A 16,256-nucleotide genomic window follows, 5' to 3' on the forward strand; every position below is an offset into this window, starting at 1 on the left:
CGTCGACCTGTCTCTTGACCGATTCCAGAGCCAGAAGATGGTCTATCTCGATTGAAACGCCACAGTGACCCGAGTCCCGGAAGCCTCGTCTGCTCGCGCCTTGTTGCCACGCCTCGTCGGTTGACTCGCTCAACTCCGCTTCTCAACCTCCCCAAGCTCACCCACCACAAGTCACTCAGCAATCTTCCCATCAATCATGGCTACCGATTCAAATATCAATATCAACTCTGCATCTCTGCGTGGAAGCCCATCAGATCGTATCATCAAACCACGTCCCCGTAAAGACTCGTTACAGTCCATTTCCGGGTCCGATACTCATCCCGGGCGCGTGGTCAAGCCTCGCGCGCGCAAATCGCCCGGTTCTGGAGCCAAGAGGTCAGAACCAGCGAAGCGCAAGTTCATCTGCTCGTTCTCTCACTATGGCTGCGACGTCGCTTTGAGCTCCAAGAACGAGTGGAAGCGTCATGTCTCGATCCAACACCTCCAGCTTGGATTTTATCGCTGCGATGTCGGCTCATGTAACCCCGACTTGAACACCAATGTTCCCAACCACAAACGAGTCTACAATGACTTCAACCGGAAGGATCTCTTTACCCAGCATCATCGACGAATGCACAAGCCTGAGACCGGTCCAGGCTCAGGCCCCATCGCACCCGGCAACGCCGGTGACAAGGATTGGAGAGCCTTTGAAGATAGTCTTGAGGAGGTCCGCAATCGCTGCTGGATGGAGAAGAGAAAGCCTCCTCAACGCAGCACCTGTGGCTTCTGTGGCAGGGTTTTTGAAGGTGAGGGCAGTTGGAATGAGCGGATGGAGCACGTCGGAGGTCATTTCTCCCGTGACATCGTCGAAGCCAAGGAGGAGAGAGAAGATGAAGATTTGACCAATTGGGCCCTCCAGGAGGGGATCATCAAAGACGCTGGTAATGGCCGCCATGTTCTTGTTGACCAACCCCCCACGATCAGTGAAAGACCTTACTCGACCAGGGATCGGGACGTCGCCATGACGGACGCTCCGAGCTCTGACGGTCTCTCCCGTGATCCCGAACATTCTCCTTCGCTGAGTGCCTCTTCCCGAAGACCAGAATCAGAAAGCAACTATCCTAAGCTCGATAGTCCCCGCGAAGCCCGCCGACTCAGTAATACCATGAGCCCCAATGGAACCCCGCGAGCTCCCTCTGTGCCTTTGCTCCAGGCCGCACCTGGAAGCTCAGCCGCCGGACAGTCAATCGCGCCTGCTCTTGCTGCTGCCGCCCTTGGATCAGCCGCCGTCCCCGATTCGCCTGAGAGTAAGCTCCAACCTCCTCCAACACCTCCCGAAAGACGAGGCTACAATCTCGCACCGCCTCCATTACAGGCAGGGAAGCAACCCTCCGGCACTGCTGGACAAGGTGATTCTGGAAGTGGGGATCGACTAGAAGATCTAATCAACCAGCTGATCAGACCCAAACCTCCCAAGACGCATCGCCGTCTTACGTGGAAATGTGTGAGTCGAGCGATCATGAGCCCTTTCTGAACACTTTTGCTAATCCCTCCTCGCAGGACTGTAATTTGGAGATGTCGGTTGACATTGACGACGCAGATCGACAAGCCATTGAAAGCCTCCAGGACATCAGCATCATTTGCAGCAAGAACTCGAACCCGTATCTGAAAGTTGCAAAAACTGGAAAGTATCATGTGGTTGCGTGTGACGAGCTTGCTGGGTACATTTGGAAGAACTCGAAACAACCGGTCGAGCAACACAATCGTCCAAGCGAAGTACCCGTCAGCTAGCGAACTCTTTCTCAGAAGAGCCTTTTTACGATTCGGAGTGGAATGTTATGCTGTTAGAGAAATATGAGAGGCGAGATACGTTTTATCGAAAGTACACCAGTCCCTGGACCACTCATGGCGCAGGTCGTTTGACGTTTTCAGCACTGATGCCTCCTACTTCATCACTATCGACCAGACAAGCTCGCACGCACAACAGCGAATGGAACAGGTTGCACACTGGGGTCGGCTTATTGATGGACTGAAATGGACACAGAGAGAATCGCCTCAAGGCTTTCCAACCCAAAGATTACATACAGGTTTTATGTCTGGCACGAACTGGTGGGACTGTATGGGTTTCTTCCTTTGCGACTGGGCAGAACAAAGCTTACTGAGAGTCCTGGTATCCGGGATCACTTTTACTTGGTCTGCTACGTCTCAGGAGGTCTACTGAGCGTGCTCGCTATCTTGCCACCAAGACACGAATGAAATGTCCAGTTGCTTCAGGTTTTGGCATAGTCTTGTCCCTGATAAGAGCCTTGACTGTCTTTGTTTCCTTTTGTGTCCATTTGAACCTTCCAAATCTCTCTGCGGGTCAATTCTATGATCCTTGTTCGTACAGGTCAGTTTCCACCCGCGAGCTTCACACGTCGGTGATTGTGCCGAAGGTGGCCTAGTCTCACGACGTTGCCTTGAACCGGATATTATCATGAATCGGGATTTTGCAATGGCGGGCTGGTGGGCTTAAGCAGTCAGCGGTGGAGCCCCCACAGCTATTCCTTTTGGTGAGTGGAAAGGAGAAAATGGTGCCTGGTGTGGTGGGCCAGGGGGCAAGAGATTGAGGATGGATAGACGACGAACTGGGCTCCAAAAAATAATTTTCATTCACACAAAATACTCGGTACACGTTTCATACATCGTAATGGCCGCTCTTTGAAAACGTAGCTATAGTATAGATTGAAGGATGGAGAGTTGCTATTCCCAAACTCGCACGAAACAGAGACTCACCCCGACGCATACTCGTAGCACCTATTGTTCCCCAAACCACTATTATTGTCCTCATGCCATCATCTCAACTCGGAGGATTGAGGGGCCGAGGAGTGGTACGTATCTCTGCCCAGCGTAACATGCTCTACCGAGTAGTGTGTGTCTCCCCAAGAAAATATCGCCGCTTCACCCTCATAGGGCGGTCTTTTGTCCAGGCACAAGGCGTCACAAAACCACCTGGTCAGATCACTCGCTCCAGACCCATGAGAGATTGACCAGACTGACTCCGTACGGGCGGCCGACGAGAACAACAGCCGAACATGCAGCGGGCGACGGGCGTACATTGGACAGTCCTATGAGGGAGGGGGATGGGGAGGAGCCCCAGGTCCCTTTTTCCCATGCTCGAGCTTTTCTAGCCACACGCTCAACCACGTTCCTCGCTCCTCAAAAATGCCACTCCGCCTAAACCATGCCATCGCAGGCTCACAGCCCACTCAACCATCCTACCATTGCCTCTCTCGACAAATCGCCGTCACCAGGGGCCACCATGTCCACCACTGTACCAGCGTCCAGCAGCCTTCAGGCTGCGGACCAAGTATCTCATCCGCAGAATGGCCTGCTCGAGGCTCATTTCGCTCTCAGGAGATATCTTATCCCTCCCGATTTGCCATCTGGAGCCTGCTTTCGAATCTCACTCCTGAATAATGGCTCCAAATGAGACTTTCTTTTGTCTGCGACTGTTCACCGCAACCCGCAATCCTGTACATCGTCTCCTCCAGCCGGCCCTCGTCCTGAGCTAATCGTAATCTGGCTACCTACTGCGTCAATCCCTGTTCCGACTGGCAGCTGGCTTCAGATTGGCTTCTAGAACAGAACCCTTCGTTCAGGACTGGCAGTCAAAGGCCCTGTCAGTGGAACCGGACCGGTGGCAATGTCCAGCCAGTCCAACTTCCTCGACACCACTGACTGGCCCTTACAAAAATCACCTCGACAAGATAGTATTACATCGTTGGATACTCCTTCAGATACTGCCAGTATACACTTTACCACTTTCAATCTGCCGCCCACTCCAGCCCTTTCAGGGCACGGTGATAGAAGTCGACAGTCAAGCTGCTCGTCAGAGCAGACAGTTCACGTCCCATTGACCAAGCCGGTCAACATGTATGTCCTTCCCTGGTACTCGGTCCGCCCATTCGCGCTCTCCTGTACTCTTCCCTGTCTTTGGTCTTCCTGCGGAGCATTTGTTGACACGCTCGTATGGTATCACACAGCTCCTTCAGCAAGGGCAGCAAATTGTTCAAGTTAAAATACTCGCAAATCCAACTCCGCAGAGATGTGGCAGGCCAGCTCAAGCAGATTGAGCTGAGTGACCCAGCCGGCCTCCAAACCACCTTCATCCACTCCTGTTAGTTGGCCTTACCCAACGGAGACTCAGTACTGATGGCGGGTAGTTCCTGGCACAAAGATACCCATTCCTCATCTCGAGACGCCTGTAACATCAAGTACCAGCCATATCTCCCGGGTATCATTCCTCGAGGAGCAGAATGTGCGGATGGCCTCGACGTTGTTTCAAGCGCAGCCTTCATATACGTTTGAGACATGGGAGGGTACGTTGATACTTCACGTTTCCTTCCCGTGACCCTGGCTACCCCGGTCATGCTTCGAGGGACCTTTGCATAACTTTCTGACCCGTTACTAGACTGTGTACACTTCCAAGAAGCGTTGCTCAGCCAAACAGTCATCTTCACTGCGGGTATTGCAGAGGCAAAATCCAAAGGAAGAGGCGAGGAATGCATCAGCCAGAATCTGCGCATCCTCCGTTCGCGGACTGGGAGGCAGGTCATACTCTTCTTTGCAAATTCACAACGAAAGGAAAAGAAGCACTACATCACCATTCCCCGTGAGTAACCATCCAGCAATCAATGAGTCAAAATGGACGATTGCACCGGCGGCAACCTGCCTGACAGAAGGACGCGTCAATCTCCAATTGTGGCTTTGGTGAATTGGGACACTCCGATTCTGTCAGAATTCTTGCAACCGCTGCCAACCCAAGTTTTTGAGGCACTGTACTTGTTGATGACAAAGTGTACTGACTAGTGGACAGTTGACTGCATCGATCATATTGAACAGAGCAAAAAATCGGGCCGCCCGATGACTGTCTCCTTACGACCAAACTTCGACTTGTTGGCACAGTTGAAGGCCCTGCACATTACATTTCTTGACGATAGCGGTATGAAGTTCTGCCTGCCTTCTTGCAATCCCACTAATAGCGCTTTTAGACCAAAAGAAATTTTTCGGTTTGTTATGTCACGGCGTAGGTTTTCAGGGATGATGAGAGCGCATGTCTAGATGTGATGATGCGCCAATTCGCGTTGTATGAGCGTATGAGCGATTACGAGATATACCCAATAATGACCTATACTTTGCCATGATTCAGCATCTCAGCCAGATTATATAGCTTGACCCCAGAACCAGCAATGCGAAGACCTTTGTCGATTGCAATACGAGCCTGGACATGAGAATTTGCTGGAACCGGAACTTGGCCGAAGCCTCTTACAGATGACCTCCGCCGCTAGAGCTCGTAAGAGCACTCCCCACTGATATGGCGCCATTCTAGGTTAGGAGCCCTACGAGCAAGGCTGGGTCCGGCTAGCTCGTGGGATGGTCCAGAAGTGGTGGCACGATTGTGGGCTGAGGCCCGGGCTGATTGCAAGCCCTAGCGTGAGCTAGTAAGGGAACAAGGGGGGTGATTCTTTTATCGACAAACGAGGGGTCCAGCCTCACCACCCCCTGGTCCTTTGCCTAAAGATCGATGATCTCGCTAAGGACTCGGAGGCGAGCCAAACACCTGTGGAACGTGGGTTCACGAGCATTTGCTGAGTGTCAATCCGGACAAAGAGAAGTGCTCGTAGGTACTACTGTCACGACTCACTGATCCCCGTTTGTATGGAGCACATAGGAAACTAGTCACAGAAGGACAAGGGAAGAAAAACTGGTCATCAAACCCTTCCAATACGGTGCTCCCCCCTTTTCGACGTGCATATGCCCGTGTGCTGTATACGACGAGCTAAATCAAGAGATTAATAGTGGTGATAGCACAATGTCTGACCGGACCAGTCGCTGATATCCAAGTGGAAAATAGTCATTGATAGGTCAGTGGCGGACTTCATCAATAGGTGTCACATCTGCCCTGAAAATGGCGGCAGTTTATGCGTCTGTGTACGGAGTACCTCGAGCCATACTTCGATAAATCGGCCCACGTCGTTATAGACAAATACTCGTCGGACTATGTCAGGCTTCGCAACTTATCCTTCGAGTGGGCTCGAGGGACAACGGGCGGGAAGAGGATTTAACTCGGAGTTGACCAAGAGGTGCTCGACCAAAAGCAGAAGGTAGTTAGTTGTAACAGATAATGCAAACTTCAGGGACGGTGGGAGAGTCGGCGTGGGGATTAGCACTCGGTTCTGGTCAATGGTTCGCGCAATTCCTGTTGAAAAAGATGGCTGGGGGAGAGGTGCATAATGCTGAGACTTTGACGGTGTCAGAGAGAGAGGATGGATTATATCTTAGCGACTAAAGAGGAGAAGTGTCCCTGGAGGCATCAGGACATCTGACGATCGAGAGAACTCTAGGCGTTGACCCCGGCTTGGGCCCTTCCCACGTGCGTAAGGCGGCGAACGCTGAATGGGCCACAGCTTGGACCTCTAGTCTGCCCCCCCAAGGAGTAGTTGTGCAATCTCGTACCTAGGTAGTGATAGCACCTCGCCAAGGGTCCCAAGCACCCACCAAGGGTCAAGGGGCCCCAGCTCCAGAATTACCGCCTATCCGTGGTACCAGCTGCCTCTCACCCAAGCGTCACTCCTCCAGCCATCCACGCCCCTCCCTCCCCCCTCTCCGGCACAGTCCCCCCCTTCACCTATCACTAACAGCTATTATGGGATGGGATCTAGGGGGGGGTCTCCCCGAAAGTTACGGCAAGGACAATGCCTACGGTCACGGGCTAGTTGAAGCGTGCAAGGAACTTCGGATCTCTTTGGTGACAGCCCATCAAATAATCCCTCTACCTTTCGAGCCAGCGACTGGATGGAGCGAGTAAGTGGACATGGCCCAGACGTGGTCCCCCGGGGGGAGGGTTGTTTCTGTCTGGTACTGCACAAGGTCTGCACAAGCTATTTCGCGCGTGCGGTGGTTCCACGCCCTGCACACCCACTGCACAACGCCCGATCTGAGTAGCATGTGAGGGAGAAAAATCACAGCCCACCACGACTACTCGTACTCCGTACTAACCGCTACTTGCGCCGGGCGTCGGTCCCTCGTAGCTGTGGCACACTAATAATGGTGCCCGTTCTCCTCGAGGTACTTCATATCCGAGTCCGCCTCATCAGTCAGAAGAAACTTCAGGTACCCGTTCTCGCCGTCTGCGCCATCCTTACCGTTCTTCTGGTAACCCCCAAAAAAGTCTTGCCCGTTATATTCCCTCTCCAAACATTTATCCCTCAAAACCCTCTCGTTTGCTCCCAAACTTACGACTGTAACCTCCCCTCAAAAACAGGGTTTCCCTGCGGCTTACTGTTACTGCGGTCTCAAATCATCCTTTGCGCTATGGATGGTTGACCCTCTCTCCCTTGACCCCTCGCTTTTAGCCCCATTCTGCCTGGAGAATCCAGGAAAACCTCATGATGGGACGATGGCGTGGACGTCTATATGCGACTGATCGCGCAAGAGACTTTGATCATGAGCGAGTACGTCTCACTTTTGCAAGACCGAAGGTTGACCTTTGGAAAAGGGACGCATGGTCTGACATGTTCTTCAACTTTTAGGATCGACATGTCCGTGTACGGCAGATTTACGAGACCATCGACCGACAGCCTTTCCAATGGGTCGTTGTCCTCGTGGCGGGAGTTGGGTTCTTGCTCGATGGCTTCTCACTCTTTGCCGGAAACATCGCCCTGCCCATGATCTCCTATGTCTACTGGAACCAAGAAGTCTCGACGTATCGACTGACATGTATCAACATCGTCACGCTCACCGGGACCCTGATGGGCCAAGCAACGTTTGGTTTCCTCGCTGACAAGAAAGGCCGAAAGACAATGTACGGGATTGAGTTGCTCCTGCTCATCGGTTCGACGTTGGGCGTGGTCATGAGCTCTGACGGCCACAACGGAAGCATGAGCGTCTATGGGTGGTTAATTTGGTGGAGGCTTATGGTCGGAATAGGCGTGGGAGCAGACTATCCGCTTTCCGCAGTTATAACTGCAGAGTCAGTCGCCTTTTCATCTTGCACTGACAATTTCGGTCCTGCTAACCTCTCCCAGGTTTGCTCCCACCAAACACCGAGCACGCATGATGGCAAGCGTCTTCTTCATGCAACCACTTGGTCAGATCATGGGCAATCTGATCTCACTGATCGTGGTCGCCATCTCCCGCCATTCGAACAAAGACGATCTGGAGCGCTCCGTGGACATTATGTGGAGGTGGATTATTGGTATCGGCGTGGTGCCAGGAGTGATTGCTTTGCTCTTTCGTTTCGCCATCCCGGAAACCCCTCGATTCCTGCTCGATATTGAAGACGACCCTGTCAAAGCTGAATTTGACGCAACCCAGCTTTTCGGGGAAACTCCCATGAACAACGAGCTGGAGATCGGCATGTGGTGCGATTCCCTTGAAGAGTCAAACCTATCCAATCGGTCACTCGACGAACGTTCTGACGCCAGACCCTCGTTCACGGTGACCCCGGCGCCGCTGGCTACCTTGAATTCATCCTGGAAGATATCGAAAGCTGATATCAAACAGTATTTCTGGACCGAAGGCAATTGGCGTACGTTGATGGCTGTGTCAGTATGCTGGCTTCTATTGGATTTTGGGTACTACGGCATTGGCCTGTCGAACCCCCAGTTTCTTGCCAAAACCTGGGGCAACCTGCACATTTCGACTGCCCGGCCGATCTGGGAGACAAACGATGCCCCTAACACCGATATCTACGACATGTTCATGAACACGTCGGTGCAGGCGCTGGTCGTTCTGAATACCGGAAGCTTTGCGGGAGGACTCTTGTGGATTCTTTCGGCTCCTCGGCTGAACAGGGTGTCTCTGCAGAAATACGGCTTCTTGGCCCTAGCAGCATTGTTTATTGCTTTGGGCACTGAATTTATTGTGGTCCAGCAAGAAGGGGCTTTGGCAATCACGCTGTACGTGATTGGACAGTTCCTGTTCAATTTCGGTAAGTTACGCAGGACGTTAGGTCCCAAGCATTGTGGCTGACAACTTTGACCAGGCCCTAACTCAACGACATACATCATCCCCGCTGAGCTGTTCCCAACCCGTTATCGATGTACTTGCCACGGCATCGCGGCGGCTTCCGGGAAACTTGGATCTATTTTGGTGCAGGTGTTTTCTTTCTACTACAAGTTTGGGTCTACGTCACCCGGCGACAACCAGACAAAGCGTTACGGGACCATCCTGGTGGTCTTCAGCGCATGTATGATCCTGGGGGCGGCGGTCACCCATTTCTTCATCCCCGAGGTACAAGAAAAGGCGAGGCGAGGCTCCATCTGGTCTGGAAGAAGTAAGACACTGGAAGCCCTTGCACTTGGCCGATGGGGCGAACACAGTGAGTCGGTGATTCGTTCCCGTCCGACGAGGAGCATTGATGGGCTATGAAAGTTCACCAACGTGGCTAATCTTATGTCTGTGTGCAATTCATATGGCATGGCGATACTGGAGTTATTACGAGTTCATATGTGGTGATGTCCGGATTTCAGTATGCCATACGACATCCTCGCGTTGAGCATGTTTGGAAGCCAAATGAAGCAACTCTAGCATGCGACCTGCTCCGTTAAGGAGCAAAGTAATTGTATCATATGTAGGAAAATACAGTCTAGAAGAAAGAGACATAACCTGAGGGGAAAAATGTTTTCTTGCGCGTACGAGGTACTTCTCTAAATTCTCCACAACTCCCTTTATCTGTGGCGCCACTGTTTGAGATATTTGTCCAGTCCATTCCCACTTCTTGGGCTTTATATTCTGCGTGCCTTGCAGTCTCCATACCTTCATCTCCCTGATTACATCGCAGATCACTAAAATATTAAACGCTATTGAATAACCTCCATTTGTACCGGTCTCTTCAAAATATCGGTGCTGGGAGTGGAGCTAGAGTCTGTCCATACCACTCGACACGAATGTTGTTTGCATGCTATGTAGAAGCAAGAGAAAGAGACGTCGCTGTCCGCTGTGTTAGCTTCTCCTCCCCTTCCCTCGCTGCGCGTCTCTATTGACCTTCTCCAAGAGATGCACTCGACTAATTTCTTGGTCCAGCCTTTTCTGTCTTTGTCCAATCTCGTTCCAATTGAGCGTCGCCCATTTCAGGACGTCGTCAAATCTTCCTGCTTCGAATGCCATTCTGACTTCGTCTGACCCATCAAGCCTTTCCAGCTGCGCAGGTTGCTCTTCGCGGCGGCCCGCAATCTCTCTCTTCATCCCTTTCATGACATATCCGATCTCTGTACCTTCTATTGGCAGGCTCTTCCTGATATCGGCCCACAACTTGTCCACCCCGATCTGACGGACCATCTTCTTCTTTCTCTCTTCAAAACTGGTTGCAAAACCGACACCAAAATACTCCTTTGCGTCCTCGACGACGGCTTCTCTTGTCAGGAATGCTGACTTGCCCGGTGGCCTATCGACGTTGGCAGGAAGATACTGTTCAATCCAATACGCGAAAAGCGGTCGTTTGGCGGCGCGACGACGGTCATTTGATTTCAGAGACCCGGCCCCTGTACCAATTTCTTCTTTGATTTCCGCTTCTCCTTCATCCTCATCAGGTTTGGTCCAGTGTTTCCAGCGGCCCGGGTCATGAAGCCTGCAACTCGCCACGTAGTCCATCATCTCCTCCCAACTCCCAAACGCCTGCCAATATCTTTCTCTATCCAACCCTACAAAGTCCAGGACTGTGTCTGGATCATTGGTCATCAGAACCTTCGATTGCTCCTTGTTATGCATTTCCACTTCTGCAATCTTCAAAAACAGCCCTTTGGAGGTAAGGGAAATGCCAAACCGGCGGAGGACTCCTCCAAGCATTTGCCAGAGGTCTCCGTGCGCTTGCATGAAAGTGTGCCACAGGAAGTAGTGCGGATTAGGCATGAGGCTGATGTCAACTTGGATATATTTCTGAGTGGAGCTAAGCGGCATGGGCAAGGATGGGGATGCGGAACCATCGATCGTGGTAGAAGAGATCCGAGCTGCATCCATGGTGAAACTGTTGGGGTTGATGTTCCCATTCATGGAAGTCGTATTTTGCTCCTTTTGATCAGAAAACGGCTCATCGGTTTCTTCTTGGCCAGATCCGTCGCCGCTGGGCACTAGCTTCGTTTCGCGCTCGATTACCAGTTGATCTTCAAACTCCTTTGGCCATACCAACGCAAAATGATACGTTGAAGTACCGCGCATCTTCTTCCATTTTTCAGCCTTCAGCAGATCAGCCAGGAAATGTCCTATATCACGGCTAGCAGCCACATTTCGATCGAAAGGCTCCGCGACGAGGATATCGATATCTCCGTGGGAGCTCTTGGCGGGTGCTTCGATCGCGTGGCCGACGAGCTTGAAGTGTGCCCTGAGGAGCTCCTCGGTGTGGGCGAGGACTGAGTTGTAGACTTTTGGAGGCATACGGGGAGTGGAAAGGCCCTCTGGTTTGAAAACGGAGCCGCCCATGTTGCTGTCGTAGAGATATTCGCACAAATAACTGAAGTCTCGTCGTATGCTGCCAGCAAGCGACACACGTGCATCCCTGTGGATTAAAGTCCTTCTTGTAAGCTCCCTTGATAGGTAAGAAGGGAGAGTTGAAAGTGAAGATCGTGAAAGCGAAGATCGTGAAAGTGAAGGAAGGCCTTCCTAACGTGTCTTTCGGTCCTACAGCAGTTTGTTTGTCACCAGAACATTGTCTCTGACTCACATGAAACTCAGGCAAGAGAAAGCGCACAGCCTCGTCTCAGGAGTTTGGGGGCTGCCCCTTCTACCACAATCACAGGAGTGAGGTTTTCTCAATGTGGAAGTAGGTCTTCAGGCCCCTTCTTCGACCCTCGCACCACACGCGACCTAGCATTCCTGAACTTAGTGTGGTCGCAAGACCAACACGGCATTCTATAGGGCGTGTACATTGGCTCGAAGTCGGTGACCTGGACAGAGTGCGAGCAACAGCTTTACAGATCCTGACCGACCAATTAAACCGCCAGCAACCACCACCTAAGCAGGCTTAGGGGAATGTCTGACCAACGCCTTCTCCTACACTCCACAGTCTCTCTATTAGAGGCCAGCGGTCTTTCATTAACATTCTTTCCTAAGTTGGAGCTGGGCACTTGTCTCTATGGATTCGTGGCTGGCAGTCGCGAGAATGCTCATTTTGTACTCCCTCTCTTGAAAGAGAAAAAGGTGGGCCTGAAGTCAACACTATCAGATTCGGGCTGCTTTATGTCCTGTAGCCGTGTCACTGACTGTAGTATGTATCAATCTTCGTCTGCCAGAAGCACACTATCCTAAGACGCCGTGTTATGACTCATATCTCCCAAAGTTCTCGTGCTGATCCGCTCGACCCTCGTAGCAATTTTGGTGATTCGCCCATGCCCACAAAAAACCCACAAAAAGGTGTGGTGAGTGCCAGCCACCTGAATGGTTAACACCAAAGTCGTTTCCATTTCTCGTATGATATTTTGTACATTGAACCAGTGTTAAAAGGGAGCCGCTATGCCTTGGTCGTGAAATCCGTCTCCGTCGGAAGTAGTCCACCGTCTGCGGCTTTCTCGCACGTGCAACTTCCCGAACTCCTCTGACCACACGCGCATGTCGCGCCCGTGGGTGCCGCGTTCTCTGTGGCAGCTCGGTCACAAGTACATTGGCCGGCAGGGCGGGCTCCTGGATGGATCGGAAGAAGGTGTAAATGTTAGTGTGTGTTGGTACGGGGGCCGAGAATTGCAGAAGTGGATGAAGGAGGCAAAACGTACTGCATGAGCACCGAGGTCCCTGCAAGGTATTCTCTTGTCCCTTCTTCTCGCAAGTGCAGTGCATAGCTGAGGTCTTGCCGCACGAGCAGGTAGCCTTCTGAGCGCAGACGCATTCATCACTGCGGCCGCAGCACGAGGTTGGTTTGACCATGTTTGCGGGATTGGGGTTTTGCTTGGTGTGTTTGATGGAGAATTGTACTGATTTGACACAAGTTGTTTTGACCGAGGGATAGGAGGATAGATGCGATGGTTGGATATTATTTGAGATCGCAGGTGCAGGTCTGCTTGCTTCGTGGAGGGGTTTATATCTCCCCATGAATGACGCCCCGAGACCAGGGGCTGACAATCACTTCAACAACGATTGGTGAGCCTTGGTCCTTGTGGAGATTATCGCCAGCACTACTAGCCAATCATAGCCATTCCATTTGCAAAGTCCGCCTTCGGTTTATCCATTTTCTTGCATATCAAAGGTGGTGGGTAGGTGGTATGATGTTTCCCCATAGGTGGCACCCAGGTGGTCTCTTTCAGACAACTTACGGCAGTGGTGGCAGGGCCCGCCTAGAGAACGTGTGTATCCCGAGTACTCATTAATGTGCCTTACTGAAATATTTGCTTGGAAAAATGGGTCGTCTATTGATATCGTCTCAGCAAACGCTCGCTGCTGCCGGCTTTCCCTTGCAGACAGCATTGCTTCAATCTAACCCCGGAATCAACCCTCTGTAGTACCGCACTCTCGTCCCCGAAAAGCACAACGTTCCTGGCGTCTCCTCTTTGCGCCTTTTCATTATGGCTGGTTTGAGATAGGACGCTTCAGAGTCTCGCCAGACAACGGCTTCCCACACTCCTCGCAGCAGTCCGAAAGCTTGGGCCGCCCACTGAGGATATCCACCGTCTCCTTCATAGACAGCCAGAATTCATCCTTGGGTCTCCGATCCTCCCAATCGGTTCCCATAGCCTCGAGTCCCGTTTCGCCGCCCATTGGAGTGAAGACAACTTCAGATCCTTGGATACCTATGACTGCTGCAGACAACGGGTCATCGGCGATCCAGTCTTTGGACTTGCCGGTAAACCGGTCCTCGATATGTTGCATACACTTGATTGCCATTCGGAGGGCACGGATTCGATCCATAGGCGAAGGCTTGCCACCCTGTTGATAATGACCAGGTACGGCTGCTCGGGACTCGAACCGGCCTCGGGCTTCCTCTTTGATCATATCGGCAATGAACTGTGTTGTGTATGTAGTGCTGGCCCTCTCATTTCGAAGGATGATTTTACCCGCTCTCGATGCTCCTTGATCATTCTTGAAGTTCTCGCGTAGGAACTCAATATCCCTGGCAATCATATGGATATTGATCCCTTCTTCAGGAATATACACCGCGAGTGCACCGACCGAGAGACCTGCCATCGTGGCCAGATAACCCGATCGACCACCTTGAGTCTCGATGACGAACACCCGTCGTCTCGAAGATGAAGCAGATTGTCGAATAGCATCGCAGAATTGAATCAGCGTATTCAAGCACGTGTCGCTGCCAATGGAATATTCAGTGCCTGGGACATTGTTTGATACGGTCGCTGGCAGCACAACCAGAGGGATCTTGAAGACGTCGTATTGGTCTCGCGCCTTTCTCAGCTCACTTGCTGCGGTAAATGCCTCGAACCCGCCAATGAGAAATAGCGCGTCAAACTTATACAGCCCAAAGCATTCTGCTGTTTTCTTCATGTCCGCACTTGGTAGACCACGATTGGTACCAATCTCAGAGCCACCCTCGTTAACCCATGGATCCACATCAATCCACTTGCACTCACGCACAGATCCAAGCGGCTTGTCGTCGTGGTGGCGTTGCAGACCTGGAAAGCCATTGTGGATTGCGATTGGAGTGTGCCCTCGGGTCAAACAGTATGCCACAGCAGCGCGGGTAGCTGGATTCATACCTCCGGCAGGAGCTCCGACGTGGATGATTGCGATTCTCATCCTCCTTTCCTCGGGTAGGCGTAGGGCAGGGTGGTCTGTGGAAGTGGTGATGACATAACTGTTATAGTACTCTTTGAATTCGACGTCTCGCAGCTGCATCGCCTTGTCAAAGTCCTTGGCGGCGATAGCAGCACTGACCGACTTGGTCAAGGCCACTGTTTCCATCAGGTTAGATCGCTCAATCTTGTTTTCTCTGATAGTTATGACTGGGCTGGGTGTGTCTGGGGTAGCATCCAGGACCGCTTTCACCGCTTCCACGCCTTGCAGTGTCGACAACCAACGGTCGTAGAAACAGGCATGTCCGCCTCGTTGTGTGTGCCCCAGAACGGTGACTCGTGTGTCTAGCTTGAGCTTTTGTGTTAGAAGATCTTTGACTTGGTTTGCTGTAATCCTGTTTAGTTCTCGGTCATGGGCACCCTCTGCGATGATGACAATCGACCTCCTCTTGCCTCTCTTTCTGTGAGTAGCGATGATGTCACACATCTGATCTTCCCAACCGACCCGTGGAGGCTTCTCTGGGATAAACACAAAGTCTGAGCCTGTGGCTATGGATGCCATAAGTGCCAGCCAGCCACAATGTCGTCCCATGACTTCGATCACGAACCCGCGTTGGTGGGAGGCGGCAGTGTCGAAAACGTCGTCGACCGCGGAGCAGATACGCTCCAGGGAGGAATAGCAACCAATGGTGGCATCAGTGCCAGACATGTCGTTGTCAATGGAGCCAACTAGACCGACGATATTCAGGTGCTGGTAGGGTTCAACTTCTGCCTGGGTCAGCTCTCCAGTTTCCACCAGCTCTGCAAGGAGGCTCGGCCATTCTGCTCTGAACTTGTCAGCCCCAGTCAAGCTACCGTCACCACCGCAGATGACAAGGGCATCAATGCCGCGGTCAACCATGTTTTTGGCTGCTTTCAGGCGGCCCCATCTCTCCATGAACGGCATGCACCGTGCGGTGCCAATGAGCGTTCCTCCTCGAGACAAGTATCCTCTCACGTCTTCCCAGTGCATCTCTTTGATCAGATCCCCGCCCTGCACCAACCCTTCATAGCCTTCATAGATCGCATAGGACTCGCAGCCCATGTGAATTGACATACGAACAACAGCTCGCACAGCGCCATTCATGCCAGGAGAGTCGCCTCCGCTGGTCATAACACCAATCCTGCGCTTCTTGGAAGCAGCGGGCACACCGTTGGCGGCCATTTTACCGGCGATCGTAGGCAGTGAGCAGGATAGACGGGACGGTTGGGGCTCCAGACAGGGCTCTGGTGGGGTTGCGGTGAAATTTGATCGAGGGTTGCTTGACTGAGCGACGGAGTCGCTTTGAGGGTGCCGTTAAATGAGCTTGAGGAGGAAAAAGCAACGTGAGACTTGAGCCCAGAATGAGAAAATCGTAAGGTAATGATTGACCATAAAGATAATGCAGCAGTCTATCAGTAGTAGATAGCACACGAAGTCTGTCGTGCCGAGCAGCAACCACAGCTGAGGTCGCAGAACGTCATTCGTGTATCCTCAATGCTGTGCAGCAAAAATAAGTGGCCCGTAGAGCTTAGTGTCCCAAG

The 16,256-nt window shown here is 52.2% G+C and overlaps 5 protein-coding genes across 5 annotated transcripts; 3 read left to right on the forward strand and 2 right to left on the reverse strand.

Moving 5' to 3' along the window:
• Positions 1–196: 196 nt before the first annotated feature.
• Positions 197–1,770, forward strand: Z520_10261 (uncharacterized protein; the record flags this gene model as incomplete). The annotated part of the gene is made up of 2 exons (XM_016780754.1): positions 197–1,483; positions 1,540–1,770. 2 exons carry the CDS (start codon positions 197–199, stop codon positions 1,768–1,770), a joined length of 1,518 nt encoding a protein of 505 aa, XP_016628047.1.
• A 1,894-nt stretch (positions 1,771–3,664) lies between these two features.
• On the forward strand, positions 3,665–4,641 carry Z520_10262 (uncharacterized protein; the record flags this gene model as incomplete). The annotated part of the gene is made up of 4 exons (XM_016780755.1): positions 3,665–3,894; positions 4,005–4,138; positions 4,185–4,340; positions 4,433–4,641. 4 exons carry the CDS (start codon positions 3,665–3,667, stop codon positions 4,639–4,641), a joined length of 729 nt encoding a protein of 242 aa, XP_016628048.1.
• A 2,771-nt stretch (positions 4,642–7,412) lies between these two features.
• Positions 7,413–9,393, forward strand: Z520_10263 (uncharacterized protein; the record flags this gene model as incomplete). The annotated part of the gene is made up of 4 exons (XM_016780756.1): positions 7,413–7,475; positions 7,554–7,993; positions 8,049–8,953; positions 9,008–9,393. The coding sequence occupies 4 exons, from the start codon at positions 7,413–7,415 to the stop codon at positions 9,391–9,393; spliced, it is 1,794 nt and encodes a 597-aa protein (XP_016628049.1).
• Positions 9,394–9,966: 573 nt separating this feature from the next.
• Positions 9,967–11,439, reverse strand: Z520_10264 (uncharacterized protein; the record flags this gene model as incomplete). Its single annotated transcript, XM_016780757.1, has 1 exon — positions 9,967–11,439. One exon carries the CDS (start codon positions 11,437–11,439, stop codon positions 9,967–9,969), a length of 1,473 nt encoding a protein of 490 aa, XP_016628050.1.
• Positions 11,440–13,509: 2,070 nt separating this feature from the next.
• On the reverse strand, positions 13,510–15,897 carry Z520_10265 (6-phosphofructokinase; the record flags this gene model as incomplete). Its single annotated transcript, XM_016780758.1, has 1 exon — positions 13,510–15,897. One exon carries the CDS (start codon positions 15,895–15,897, stop codon positions 13,510–13,512), a length of 2,388 nt encoding a protein of 795 aa, XP_016628051.1.
• Between the last annotated feature and the right edge of the window lie 359 nt (positions 15,898–16,256).

This window comes from Fonsecaea multimorphosa (assembly GCF_000836435.1).
Source record: "Fonsecaea multimorphosa CBS 102226 unplaced genomic scaffold supercont1.29, whole genome shotgun sequence".
In the NCBI taxonomy this organism is placed as follows: Eukaryota; Fungi; Ascomycota; class Eurotiomycetes; order Chaetothyriales; family Herpotrichiellaceae; genus Fonsecaea; species Fonsecaea multimorphosa.